General features: G+C 42.9%; 1 protein-coding gene across 1 annotated transcript; it reads right to left on the bottom strand.

The window, feature by feature from the left end:
• Positions 1-5,521: 5,521 nt before the first annotated feature.
• On the bottom strand, positions 5,522-14,489 carry BRAT1 (BRCA1 associated ATM activator 1). Its single transcript, XM_009286564.1, has 12 exons — positions 14,262-14,489; positions 13,331-13,478; positions 12,002-12,374; positions 11,789-11,908; positions 10,546-10,637; positions 10,170-10,288; positions 9,468-9,654; positions 9,000-9,073; positions 8,270-8,372; positions 7,890-7,988; positions 6,699-6,877; positions 5,522-6,483 (listed from the first exon to the last, which is right to left on the bottom strand). The coding sequence occupies exons 1-12, from the start codon at positions 14,487-14,489 to the stop codon at positions 5,752-5,754; spliced, it is 2,454 nt and encodes an 817-aa protein (XP_009284839.1). The 3' UTR covers positions 5,522-5,751.
• Between the last annotated feature and the right edge of the window lie 184 nt (positions 14,490-14,673).

Below are 14,673 nucleotides of genomic sequence, written 5' to 3'. Positions count from 1 at the left end.
GAGGAGGGGGCGGGGGGGGGGGGAATGTATCTTCCTTGGATGCATTGAGCTGCCAGTTGTGCTAATTAGGGTCTCTCTACTTTAGGGGTTTGCAATACTCTACCCAGGCAAAATGGTGCTTAAGTACCTATTAAGGCTTCCTCCCAAGCCGTCCCACCACTGCTTTCACTGGAGCAAGTGACCCCTTCATGCCCTGCTGGATCCCAGACTCCTTAATAACTCAGCCATCGCTTTATGTAACTTTAAAGTTCCAGCTTAAATACTTTATTTATAAGGATATATGTTGTTTGCAGCTCTGAAAAAGTTACCATCTTTTCCAAATGTTGCAGAAACATTCAGTGTTGAACGTAGCCCACAGGTTCACTTTAGGAGCCGCCAGGTGTATTTTTTGTTGATTTTGTTGTTGTTTTTTCAAATGATCCTCACTGAAAATACTGTCACATAGCTCCCTGTTTTTCAGAAACGGACCATTTAGCTGAGAAAGCCGTGGTGGTGTCTTGTGCATGAGTTCACTGGGAAGAAAATATGTTGAAAGAGCATGCAATATTAAAGGTATTTTGAATCAAATTCACTTCCACTGGTTTCAGTGGAGGCTTTAGCCTTGTTTTCATGGGGCTGTTCGTCAAAACCTAAAGCATAAAATATTCTGACAGGTCAAAGTTAAGGTTACTAGACGGTAATGAAAACAGCATTTTTATCCTCAATTACATAGACAAGATGGGATTTCTGTGCAGCCGCAGCTGTTCGTCTCATGGCTGTGACAAGCCTGTGCAGATGCTGTCACTTAGCAACCATTGCCATTTGTGTTTTAACTGCAGCTTTTTGCTGTTGGCACGTAATGAGAGTTGTAATCAGGAGATCAGTCCCATCAAGGGTGTTTGTTTTTTTGAGAGCTATGGGCTCCAGGCCTCACCTGTGCCTCTGCCCAGCCTATGTGAGAGTTAAATCAGAAGAATTGCATGTATGATGGCTAACGCAGCTTAATAAGGGTTTGTTTTGGAGCTGGCTTGGCTGGGCCAAGTCATGTTTCAAGATGTACAGCCCGGATTCACCATCTGCCAGACCAGACTGTGCAGCTCCTTCATGCTGGTCACAGCCCAGCCCAGAAGCTGGTTCGAGGCCAAAGCTCTGAGCGTGGCTGAAACATCACCTCCCTGAGCAGGGTGGTGGTGGTGGTGGCGAGGGACCGGCCGAGGCAAGCCTTGATGTCCCTATGCGCAGCAGCACAAGCTCCCTGCTCCCTTCTACTGACCCAGCCTGAAAGCTCAGGGAATATGGGGTCAATAGAGACTGGAAATACGAGGACCAAGAGATAATGAAATGGGAGAACTGAAGATCTGAAAGCGTATCTATCTCTTAAGGGTAATTCCCACTGATCTTGCACTGAAAAGGAGTGAAAAGGGGCAGTCCTACCACAGTTCCAGCCCTAATGCTCTACAGGAGTTGTTTAAGGTCGCGGTTTTACTTTATACCTGATCTGGTCTAAGTGGGCAATGTCCCTCAAAAGAGTGGGTGCACCCTCTGTCCCAGAGAGCATGTTCCTGCCCTTGCACGGAGTTTAGCAACTGGGCAACTGCAGAACGAGCTGGGGAGTAACTTGGTTTGGATGGGTTTGTTTTGGAGGCAGCCATGTGACAGGCATCTTTGCCGCCCGGTTCTATGTTTACAGTAAATACAGTCCTTTAACACATTAAGCTGCTGTGCTCTAAGCAGAGACTTGGTATTGATATTACAGATAGAAATACTGTTTTCTTTAGTTTCATTTTGCTTTAACTGAAACAGTTGTGTAATTGTACTGGTAGTATTGCAGGGACTCTTGATGCAGACTGCTCGTTTCCCCTTCCATCTGGGGATGAGTTATAAGTGTATCCATGATGTGTGTTTGCAGAGCCCCAATGCTTTCATTACAGCTGTACATGGCCAGCTTTGTTCCACCTTGTTCAGACAGACACACAGCTGCTTTGAGATAAAGTCCTGCCATTTCTCTGTGCTGGCTTGCGAGGTTATGGGCAAGATCTGTCCTGTCGGTGGAGGAGCGTGTCTGACGAAGGCTGAGGTCTGGCCGTGTTAAGTGGCCCTTTATTTCTCAGCAAAGGGCAAAAACCACTGCTCTAAAGGGAAATGACACAGACTACAGAGGTGTTGCTACTGGTATATTTTTTCCATTGTAAATAGCTGAGCACAAGTGCAGTGAAGCTGGCTGATGAGTTTCCTCTTTAACACACGGTGGTTTTTAGAAGCCTTGATGAATATGTATTGAAAGGTAGAGCAAATTTTATTGGAGATGGACAAAAGAAATTGCAAAGATATGCATGAGTTGATCTGTAATCACAGATCACATATATCTAAGCTAAAGCAACAGCCTTAGACATTTATGGCCCATTTTTTACTAAGTTTTGCAATTAGTATAATTAGGCAAAGAATATTCTTTGAATTTTAAATGTCCAGTGTATTAAAACAGAAAATTAACACCCGTTCTTTTGGCAGTTTTTATAAAGCCATTACTAGTGTAGGGCTGAGCCAAAGATGCTTATTCTCTCCTGCGTCTGTTTGAGTCTGAGCAGTTGAAGGATAAATCCTTTCTTCAGAGCTTTGTTGAAACGTGTTGAAAGCAACTCCAGGAATTTCATACCTGCGTATAGATCAGGCAACAGAACTTACATTGCCCCTGTGCAGATAAAGAGCTGAAATGAGCTTTGTAATCTTCTTCTTTCACAGTACCAGCCATCGGAGACATAAATTTTTCTAATCTGCGATGTTCTGTGTTGATACCACTTGCATTGCTACCACCTGCTATCCACAGCCCCCATTAAAGCAAATGACAGTCCTGAGCCTCAGTGCTTCTTGCATTAAACGAGGCTTATGTCTGGCCACAGCCTTTGCTGAAATCAGCTGTAGTGTGTGCGTGTGTGTTGGGAAAAACTCTCTCGGTGGTGCCTGCCTCCTGCAGGAACCGTACACAGCTACAGTGCTGATGGTGTGAAAGCAGCAGTTTCCACAGAAATCCATCCCAAAAAGGCAGCTTTGAACTGTCTCCTGTGTCCATAATGGAAGGCCAGGCAGCCCACCTCCTCCTCTACATCGTTGGGAGTCCTCCGTGTGTGACAGGAGCGAGCTGGGTGTGTAGAGTTTACGTAGGGACCACTGTTGTCATGTTATGAAGTGGTAAGTAGCAATAGCACTTGTTGAAGTGAATGCATGTGGAGTTAACAAGTCTGCTTCTCGAGATTGTCTCCTTGAGTTAAACCCTCCCCCTAGGTGCACCATGACCTCAGCTCCTTGGCAAGACACACCATATGGTGTAAATTCTTAACCCAGCAGAAAGCTGTGTGGCTGGGATAAGGATCTTGTGGAGGTGCAAAAAAAAGCTTTGGTAGGTAAGAAGTGGGTTGAAAATGAGTTAGCAGTGCAAGTAAGTGGGGTAGGGCTTGCACATGAGCTCTTAAGCGTGCGAAGATGGGCATCCTATAGAAGGTACGGCTTCCCAGCATGCTCGATGATTCACATTAGTAGTTGGTGGGTGTTTACTAATTCAGTAGCTAAATTTTCATCTTGCAAGACCCACTGCCATCATTTTCTATGGAAACATAGGATATTTCTTTTGCTTTCATCTCCCATAATCTCTCTATTCCCTGGCATTTGTTCCTCACGCTGTTCAAATGTTCATGACTCTTCATGTTTCTCCCAATTATCAGGTGCAGGATGTCAGTCCAAGAATCTCAGTGTTAATAAGAGACTCTACTGTAACTAGAGTGGCAGAGAAAACAAAGTAAGGCAACGCAGTGAGCTCAGAAGAGGGAGAAGTACAAAATCAGCACTGAGTCACCTAATTGCTGGAGGTGGAGACCTGTTTTTAATGAAAGATGAAAGGAGTCCTTAATTCCCCTTCTAAAGATAAGGAGCCCTCCCAGTTTGTTGTACATTGGGGTTTTGGTGTACAAGCATCCTGTGTATAAACAAGACTTTGGACTGCAATTAGGCAAATGATATAAACTTAACAATGTCACCATCACCCCAGACGGTATAAAAAGAAAAAAGTTCCATTAAAAATTAATAGGTCTGGGAGTCAAGAGGCCTCGGTAATAAGCAGTGGAGTTTCCCTTCTGTAACAAGTCACTTTTTCAATTTGCTGATATTTGAGTAATTCCTTGGAGTCTCCTAAACTGCACAACCCTGAAAGCACAAGAATTCTAGTGCTGAACGGGAGGAAGACGTTTACCCAGCAACTTGCTGTTTCCTTTCCTGGAGCATCTCTGACCTATTGCCAACACATAAGGCTAGTTTTAGAACTATAATCCCTTCACCAGACTGGACTGCTAAAACTCCACAAACAATCCACACTTCTTTAAAAGCAAATCCCCTCTCTCACTAACCCTTTCAATTTCTGAGAAAAATGCAGTGGCAGGAAAAGGCCTGATTTTTAATATCTTCTGTCTTTTGCCAGGTGTAGACCCTGCTCAGGTAGAATTGTGTATCAGAAGAAGAGCTGCTGTCTCCTATAACAGCTGCTGGTACAACACCCAAGGGCTCTGTCATACATAAAACTGTGCACAGAGAGATAGGTAAGTGCGCTGACTTCATTAAAAGGTATAAAGTAAACCTTCAACCTCAGCAGCAAGAAATTCAAACTACATCTCACCCCGTTGTACTGCTGCAGGGATAATATTGAAGGAGGAGATTGTAGAAGTCCTTCTACTGCATTAGATGTTATAGCCTCCATTAGCCCAAAATGAGTGTTGTGTTCCTGCCTCTACATGGGCTGCAGGAGGATAAAGGATGCCAAGTGACACCTCAGTGCCAAAAAGGAATACAGCATGCTTTAACCTACTGGTAAAGGTACTCCTTTTTTTTTCCCCCTAGGTTTCAGAAAGCTTCTTAGCACATGGCAAGACATTGGAGTAAGTTGCAAACTACAGTCTTACCCGAGTTTTTGAAAGATTGGCCATTTTTTCTCAGGAAACAGTACTGCCATTCACACTACAGCTGCTGTTTTCTAATTGTCTACCAAAGCTAAGCATAGATCTAGCATGAAAAAGCTGCAGGTGTCAGTTTCTCTTACTAGTTAGAAGCTATCCTAGTTCTTTAGGAATGGAGAATAGGAGCACTTGAAACATTCAGCAAAATGGATTTGCTTCTGGCTTCAATTAAAAATGAAGTGAGCTTTTTAGTGTCACTGCTGAGATCAAACAAGTATGTTATCTATGGAAGAAAGTTTGTAATGTTAAGGATGATCAACTTTTGACTCCTTAAATGCCACTTTCTGCTCTAGACCTCAAAATGCAACAGGGAACTCAAGAACTCTGTTTTTAGAATGGAGATACGGACAAGGTCAAAACAAGCGTCCCTTAAAACCAGTCCTCATCAGTTTTAGCTACTCTGGCTTTAAAAGAAACATGCAACAACTTGTTTTCAGTCACTGTTTTGTTTTTTAAAAATGTTTCCTTATGTAGGCATGGTCTGGTGCTTTCTTAAAAGACACAGGACTTAAAAAAAAAAAAAGAACAAATGCTTTTCTTAATGTGTTTACTTTGAAAAACCAGTTTATTGGAGACTACACTTTTTAACAAAAAATTCATCAGTACTAAAGCAAAGATTTTCTAACCCATTTAACAACTAATGAAACCATCCTTTTCTCTGTTCAGCATAGCACTTTTTTATCCTGTCTCAAGAAAGACTTCATGACTGGTAGCAAAAAATTCTCCTCCAGAAGAAAACTGCTTAAGCACTGCTCCCTCAGAGCAGAAGATGTCTTCAGTAACAGTCAGCTTCATTCTCCTCTATGGTCCCCACAGTAGCAAGGATGTCCTGTAAGAGGGACTGAGGGCTCTTCTCCACATGATCACTACTTTTATTTAGCTCATCATGTAGCTCTTCTAAGTCTATTGTACCCAAAGCTAGCATCATGCTCTCTGGATCCTGAAAATCCACCCCATTACCACCATCTGTGGGGAAGTTCTGGGCCAGAGAACCCTGCCTTAGTGTCCTTTGTAACCAGGCAATGCCATGTCCTGCAGGTGAACCTCCAGTCCCTTGTGAATCCTTCAGGGTACTAATTGGATAGAAATTACCTCTTAAGCCAAGCAGTATATCACAGGCTCTCTGACCTACCGGTTTGTCACAGTCGCACAAAGACTGAAACAAAAAGCTGAACAGTTTTGCTCGGCAAAATATCTGCAGCGACTCATTCTGATGAATGGAACTAGTGACTGCAGATGAGACAGGAGCATATGGGCATTTAGGAAGACCAAGTTGGCAAATTGTCTGACTACAGAAAACTTCAACCAGTTCCAAACCACCAAGTCTGACTTCCCAGTCTAAGTCATGCTCCACAGTTTGGATCACTCTAGAGACAAATTTCTCCGTATCTTCCAGCTGACCTGTGCAGCCTTGTCTCAGCCACTTGGTGAAGATACTGATCACAGCCCTCCTAGGAAAGCCCTCTGGGTCTGTCGACAAGATTTCTTGAAGCTTTGCTACAGTGTTCTAAATGTAAGAAGACAAAGAGAAAGCACAATGAGGGGAGGAATGCGCAAAGAAACAAGAACAGTGGAAGTAAAAAATCTAGTCTCCGTTACTGGTTGTGAAATCTGCCTGCATGAGACTGCAGATAACTTGTGAAGAAAGTTGTAAGTAGTACAGCAGTAAACTGATGTGTAGTTCTGCTTGATTCTGCAGTGGGCTACACAAAGTCATCGTACCTCTTTATTATACTGATTCCCTATGACAGGTGACTCTGGAGCAAAGTAAGTAATGAAGGCCAAGTGTCCCACAGCAGTCACAGCACTTGCTCGCACGTAGCTTTCTGGATCCTCAAGAAGATTTTCTGTAAGTCTCGGCACCTCCGAAGACAGGAGAGACTGCCTGAACTCATCTTGGTCTGTAAACGAGACAGCAATCCAAAGAAGCGAGGCTTTATTCTCTCAGAGCATGAAGCTGTTTCCAATGCAAACAGTTCTTTGCGTCATACAAGGATGCCCACTGACTGCAGGGACAGCTGCCAGTGAGCTGAGCCACTGCAGAGACCAGGCAGCTGCTCACAAGCGCACAGACGCTCTGTGTCAGGCTCCCCATTTTCCAGCAGCTTGGTGACTTTCAGTCAAGCCCTGCTAGACACTGGAACTTGGAAAAATCCATTTACAGTTGTTCTAGTGGCAGTAAAAAACTTTCTCCGGGCAAGCAGGGACATGGTTTCAGCCTCAAACTCATGCCTTTGCTTAAAAGTGGAAAAAATAGTCTTCCTTTCTTGTCGTCAAGGCATATGGCAAAGAAAAAGAATGCAACTGCAGCACTGAGAGGGGCTGCAGGGTAAAATGCTGATGCAGCCGAGTGTGCTGGAGACTTCCTTTGTGACCTGGGGACAACAGTAGTCGACAACATCCCCTTCTCTTCCAACATCGCAGAGCTACTGTAGGAGAATTAACACAGCTTAAGTGTTACCTGCTGCAAAGCCTGAGCTACCAGTAAAGTGGAAAATCAGTAATTAACCCAAAGCATGCAAAGCAGATCTAGGCTTTTAGCCTCCTAAATCCCAGCCTGCCGAGTGAAACCAGACAGACTCCACTGCAGAGCAAACTGAAAAAAAGGGAAAGTATTATCTGCCATTAAGCATTGTCACCTGCCTTGACATACATGTCTCAACACCCCTCAGTTCAACTCGCCAAAACTGCCATTAAGGAGGGCACAGCAATCCGAGTTCAACAGAAAAGTAGGATAAGTTTATTAATCTCTTTGTCAGATTTAGATTATGGTCTAAGAGTAAAAATCTTGACACTTCTTTCTTTTCTTACCCCTCCAGTTACAGGTCAGAGGATGCTTCACAAGCCTGACTGACTTTCACAACATTAAAAGAAATACTCCTCCAATCTGAACTGTTAAATCTCTGTACCTACCTCTCAAGCATTTAATCAGGACAGTGAGGAACTCCAGAGAAGAATCTCTTACTTCCCAGCAAGGACTGCACAAACGCTTCTGCAGCACCAGAAACACATCTGTAAAAGTCAACTGACAAGCTTGAATGGACACGAAAGGCAACAAGCCTTACTGAAGCAATCACTGTACAACCTCTATATCACTTTATCTGATGCAATCCCTTTTGCTGCTGCTGTGTGTTTCTCCCATAGTTCTTCAAAGCACTATTTGGGCAGCTAAACCTAAATTCAACATAATCGCAAACAAATGAATCCTAAGTGCTTTGAGCAGGAAAGGTAGGCAAGAGCAGATTTCATATGTCACTAGCTGCTGTTTGTCCCAACTTGAATAGCTTCATTACCTTGCAAAATCTTCTCAGTTTGTTGCCACTGACTATTGGAACAGGACAGCTCCTGCAAGCGCACCAACCACTTGGATGTAGCTTGAAATGTTTTCTTTAGAACCTGAAGCAATACAAAGCAGACTTACTTTACTACAGGAGGAGGCATTGTTGCCTTGACGCTAGATAAAATTTGTTTTAGCCTCAAACTTAAGAGAAATTCTCAGAGTAAACAAGTACATCTAACTTCCTTACAAGTACTTAAGAGAAATTCTCAGAGTAAACAAGTACATATGCTTCCTTACTAAGAAGTAAGCCACAAGTAAATGGTGCTTATATAACATTTCTAACAAACACCTAGAAAATGCCTGTTCTCAGCTTAGTATTACAAAGTTCTAGTACCTCCAGCTTTTCATTCGCAGTTGTCATCAGAGTCATTCGAACAAAACAAAGAAACAAAACCCCTTAATGCAAAGAATTCAATACTTAAGGGCCATGTCAAGTTGAGTATGTTGGCACTACTCTTAGACATGATGGCTCCTGTCTTTTCGAGAACACTCAATGTATTGGTCCGTTACTTGCTCATTAGAATTTTAGCTATTTCCTGCAAGCCACCCAGAACCAAGACGCATCTCCTACGTATTCTAATACAAACTGTGCTAAGAAACAACTATTGTCAGACAATTTCTCAGAACGACATCCCACTGGAGCAAGCTAATAGACTTGGATCTCTCCTTAGGTATATACTCACAGTAGGGCTGGTGTTCGGACTCTCCAGGTATGCCAGAAGGACATCAAATAGACTTCCTATGAGCGTGTCACAGCCTGGAACATAGAAAACAAAACTAAAGGACCAATACTGAGAGAAGGAGCAGTTGAATCACAATTCAACTGCTGAAATACAGAAAGACGCAGGATTGTAAAACTGTTTTGGAGAAGAAAGCAAGTACAGTCCTCAGTAAATTTCTCACAGCCAGACCCAATTTCTCACAACCACTAAAACCTTTTTAATTACAGTATTATCTACCCTAGCTCATCAACAGAAAGTAAGGTTAGCCAAGACGGTAGGAAGAATTTGAAAAAAGGAACAAGTTTTAGAAATGGAAGTGGTAGTCTTCATTCAGAAAGACCAGTGAAAGGGAATGAAAAATTCTGCAACTATAGAATAGTCAAGTATTTCCAAAATTTAAAAAAAATTGAAGTGCAAAGATTAACTTACCTTTTCGCTCTGAGAGTGCTGCTAGGACATCAAGAGCTGACCTCTGTACTCTGAAGCAATTGATCAAGATTCGGCTTATCGTGCTTCCTAGAGGAGAAGCTGGACTCAGGAAGCCATTACAAAATTGTAATATTGTCATGAGAAAGCGTAGCAAAGATGTATAGGGTAAATCCACTGGCAAACGTATCTAATGGGAGGGGGAGAAAGAAAAAAAAAAAAAGAATTTCTAGCAAAAGTCTCAAGCGTGCATACAGAGCAGGAGTTTTTGGTCAGGAGGCAGCAAAAATTGCAATTTCTAGTATGTTCTTAAGGTACCACAATGCTAATAACTACAAACAAGTTATCTTCCTCTCTCCCAAGAACTATTACACAGATGGAAGGAGATTCTTCTCACTGCTTGGGAAAGCAGTTCAATTTATGTTTTTTCACTGGATCAATAATTGCAGTAGAAGTAAGGTATGGTAACAAAGCTTGCGAAGACAGATTTAAAACTAAGTGCGGTCCCTCTTTACAAGCCTCAGTATTCCTCTGTTTTCCTATTTGGAGTCTACTGAGCTAGATTTCTTTAACGTATGGAAGCCCTCACTGTCAACTCCTCTCCACGTTCTGTTACGCTCTACTGCAAAAGTTTGCAACCAATCTTAACTCTGTCATTCAAGGACCAATTTGATCCCCAGGCTTTTTTCCTTCTCTGAACGTTACCAGAGACAGCAGCTCCTCCAGATGAGCGAGGGTCTGACACAGGAGACTAGCACAAGATGACTTGGAGGACAGAAGACTTTCAACAGTGATGGGATCACTAACAGACTCATCCAGCAAACCTAGAGGACCAAAGGAGGGAAGAGCTTGGGTTGTTAGTGAATACAAAGGACTGTGATTTTTAAAATTAATCAAGATATTCAGGTGATGTAGTATGAATAACCCTTCAAATGCAACTGTCAGAAGGATGCTGCACTTCAGCAAAAACGCTGCTATTGTCTTTGACTTCTTCTGCTCTTCCTCCTCCAGTTTTGTCTGCACCAGACACTTAAATCACTGGCAAGCAGACTAGCCTCTAACTTTTCTATCACAACTGTACCTGCATATTCCAGGGGCTGGGAGGCTGCTCTCAAAATACAGTCCATTGGCTGAAGTAGAACAGTCAGTGCCTGAATCCTCACATCTTGTGGGCTTCAAGGAGGAAACAGCAGTTACCAAAACAAGAACACTTCAATTCCTTCCCAAACATCTGCCCCCAAATGCTGAGCCGAATAATGTTTTTCATGCAGGCTTTTAAACAAGCCAGCAATGACAGAGCAGTGAAAGTATTATCACAATTCAAGCTTTCTTCCAAGCTTCCAGCTCTGCTAACTGAAAGCAGAGGAGAAATGACTCTGGAACTTAGAAGCAGCCATATCAAGCTATGCAAATAGAGAGTGGGATTCTGTGTAAGAAGGGTGTTCAGAGAGAGGCATTTCTTGTCAACAAAATGGTGTCCTTATATCTTAAGATACAGGTGTTATTTAGCCTGTAAATCAGTATCCATATGTGCTGTATTCATCTGATGATTTCTTGATGCTTTTTCACTACCTAAAGGGGAATTATGGAGAAGACGCAGGCAGACTTCTAAGAGGTGCACAAGAAGACAAGAATTTTAAATTGCAACAGGGTAGATTCCAACTGGATATACAGAAAATACTTTTCATAGTGAAATGAAAGTGGTTAAGCACTGGAAAAGGCTGCCCAGAGAAGCTGTGGAATCCTTGGGGGATATTTGAAACTTGAATGGTGAAGGCCCTGAGCAACCTGATCTATCTTTGAAGTTAACCCTGCACTGAGCAAGAGGTTGAATTAGATCACTTCTACAGGTTCCTTCTAACCTAAGTTATTCTACAACTGTCGACAGAGTCTCCAGGTGCACACTTCTGCTGGACAGCAGTGAAAGCTCTTAAACTAGTCAGTGTTTTTGTGAAAGAGAAAACTGAACAGAGACTACTGGATTTGTCAGGCAGTCAAATTGTGTCCATCTTAATCAACCTTGGCAGTATAAAGTTAAAGGAGTTTGCTATTTCTTCCTGAAATTGGCTGGCTGTAGGTAAGATGCAAGTGTATATACATAAACATGATATTGGCTCCTTTCATTTCTCTCTCTCTCTGTATTATTCTTACTATCAGTGTCTGAAATTTGTTAGCTAGTGGCATGGCTCTTGCCAACCAGTCTTACATATTAAGGGATGTAGTGGAAAATGCAGTGAGGAAAAAAACAGTTCTTGGAAAGACACCAGAGATATTAGTACAGAAACATTTGCAGAGTGCAAAAATTTCATTGCAGTAAGTCCTACCATTTGTAGAGCCTCAGAATTCCCACTGCCAAAGGACCCGCTTGTACTGGGGTTAAGTGTTCCAGAGCAGAAGTCACTAATGCCCAGAAACTGCCTTCAGTGTCACAAAACACAGGGGACCTGAGAAGAAAGAAGGGTAAGTAATATGTCCTATTAGATGGTGGAAAACAGATATATCTCATCACTGGATCCAAGGTCCCAGAAGATCTTTACCATGCCATGTTAAGCAAAAGATTCGCCAGCATGTGCTGTGCTTGAACAGTCTCTTCCGTCAAAAAGGATTCTATTTGCTTTGCTATGCCTAACCAAAGTACTTCAGTCCACGTAGCACGACAACTGCCAAACAAACTAGTTAACAGTTTTAATGACTGCTCGATGTGAGAAGCAGAGCTGGACTGAAGGGAATCTTCTATACGCTTTATAATCATTTGGGCACAGGCTGGCCAGTCACAGTCCTTTGTACTGAGAGGTTTAGTCGTTTCAGACTCTACAGAGAGTGTTAGCATGTGCACCAGAAGCTGACTGGCAGCTGAAGCCACAAACAGGCTGGGATCCCCTTGCAGAGTGAAGATCACATCTATGCCTCCTGTGTGAAAACAAAACAAGTCACTGGAGGGAAAAACAACAGCCTTCCTATTGTGAGGTGGAGCCTTGTTGCACTCCAACCATATATTATTCTAATTCAAGTACCACACAGCTTTAAATGGTGTTGGTGGGGTTTTTTTCTACTTTATTTTATAGTCTCTACGGCATTTCAAAGTCAGCCAGTCCTTAACGACAAACAAACAAACAAAAAGCAAACAAAAGAAGAAAGTAAAGTTGTTTTCAGATCCTCAGGTGTTTTAATAACTCAGGAACAGAAGAGGACTTCAATATAACATTAGTAATATTGGGAGAGTTGACAGCACACTCACTGTGTAGTTATGGAAGGAGCTTGTACCATCTCCAGACACAACCAGTAGGAAAAACATGAACGGCAGCAACAGTACTACTTTTCCATCACATGGAGAACAGCGCTGCATGTTAATACCAATCCAGTCTTTTACACCCCTCTGTACATGGGATCTAAAGTTGGTGTTAACAGCAGAGTTTACATACCTGCGTAACAACAATGGGACTGCAAATGTGTGCAAGTATTAAGAGATAAATGAGCCCCTGGTTAGTTTTGTTAGTTTTTCTGCACTAAAATCATAGTGAAACGTACCTTTTAGTAAGAGTTACAAATAAGAATACAGAAGGCTTTTAATAAGCTTCTAATAAGCTATTTTTATCATGTGTTTCATAAGATGTGCTTCTTTCCCCTCTAAAAAGGGAACCATCTTCAGTGTTTGGGAAAAAAAAAGAATAAAAAAAAAATTAAATGCATAACTAACGTAACAAAACCCCCACCATCTTTCAATGACTTCAGTGTTTTTGACAAATGGCTTATTTTTATCTTAAATAAATGAAAACTCCCATCTCTCTCATCTGACATCTGAGCAACAGACTGGAATGGAAGAGACACAGAGGATTTGGGGAGTTACCAGTCCTAGAAGTACTCACCACCATTGCAGAGGAAGTGGAGGGCAGGCTGGTGATGCATCATGCTGTGCACACCCTCCACCCAGCCACTTCGCACAGACGCATCTTCCCACACTGCGCTGTTCAGAGGCCCATCCCTGCCAAAGAGCCTGACCAACAGCTTCTCCTGCTGAGGCCAGAGGAGAACACACAGAGTAAACGGTAAGCAACGGGGCTCAAGGGGAGTGGAGAGGCTGCTCTGTCATCCAAGTCAAGAGCATCAATACTGTAGTGAAACCTTCTCTTGCTAGAAGTATCACTAAAATAGAAAATTTTCAGAATCCCATGCTTAAACTCAACATAAGTCTCTTTCATGGACTAAGCAACGGAGGTGTTCAAAACCAAAATTGCTTGTTTTTAAGATGCTAAGGACAACTTTATGTATATATCAGTTCCATTAGACTGCTTTACGCAGTTGCATGCATCTCTTCCCTGAAGGAAGCCTTTTGGGTTTTGAGTTTTGTACTATAAATGTATGCTATTGTAGAAAGCAGGGCTTAAAAAGCTCCCTCATTTTTGCAGGAAATCAGAGATTTCCTGTCAACCTACTATGGAGGGAAGACTACATCTGTTAGTGCAGCTGAAACCTACAGCATTTGTCCAGGGATACAATATTTTGCAGTGACTGCTGTGAGATAGTGTTATCCCATATACTGTTTTGAACGGAAAATGAGAAGCGCTACATATTAGCATTCATAGTACTACTGTGGCAAGACAGAAGTAAGACAACAGCAGCTTTACATGAGAACTGAATAGGAACGGTATGATTGTAGGTCTTCATTATCATATCACTGTTTGCCGAGTTGTTCAATGTATGCCAGAAGTTTTATAAGCAGAATACGTACATTTTCAGCTCTCCTCCATATAGGAGGAAACAGACACGTGGCAGCATGTACCTGGGTAGCCGACTCACCTGCAAGTGTTGGAAGCGGTTTTCGGAAGCGGCAAGTATCCCAGCTAACCGCAGAGTAAAGGAGAGGATGCTCGCACTGGGCTCTGGCAGTGCCAGCACGGAGGCGATGAACTCCGTCAGACAGGGGTTGTCCTGCACCAGCTTCACGGTAGGATCTAGCGACCAGGCGTTGCCCGAGAAGAGGCCAGAAAACAGAGAGTCACTGCCAGGACTTCTGTCCTCTCTCATAACTCTCAGGCGCTTGCCTGAGCCCAGTGTAACCCCTCACAGCTGTTAGGGACGAATCTGGGTTCACCAGAAGCCCAAGCCCAGGTACAGGCCTCAAGTGCTAAGCAGCGTTTTCAGGTGTCACCGAGGGAACAGCACCTCTGAGGGAAGCTTCCCCCAGGGTCCCGGCCTGCAGGCCTCCCTC

Source organism: Aptenodytes forsteri, unplaced genomic scaffold (assembly GCF_000699145.1).
Source record: "Aptenodytes forsteri isolate BGI_AS27 unplaced genomic scaffold, ASM69914v1 Scaffold55, whole genome shotgun sequence".
Classification (NCBI taxonomy): domain Eukaryota; kingdom Metazoa; phylum Chordata; class Aves; order Sphenisciformes; family Spheniscidae; genus Aptenodytes; species Aptenodytes forsteri.
Note: the sequence above shows the minus strand (reverse complement) of the source record. Positions and strands in the feature narration are given on the sequence as shown.

Coding starts and splice junctions, on each gene's coding strand:
- BRAT1 (XM_009286564.1), bottom strand. CDS start 14,489: ATGAGAGAGGACAGAAGTCCTGGCAGTGACTCTCTGTTTTCTGGCCTC. Junction 10,638..11,788: donor ATTCTGAGGCTCTACAAATG/GTAGGACTTACT, acceptor TCCTCCTTGAAG/CCCACAAGATGTGAGGATTC. Junction 8,373..8,999: donor GTCCGAACACCAGCCCTACT/GTGAGTATATAC, acceptor GTATTGCTTCAG/GTTCTAAAGAAAACATTTCA.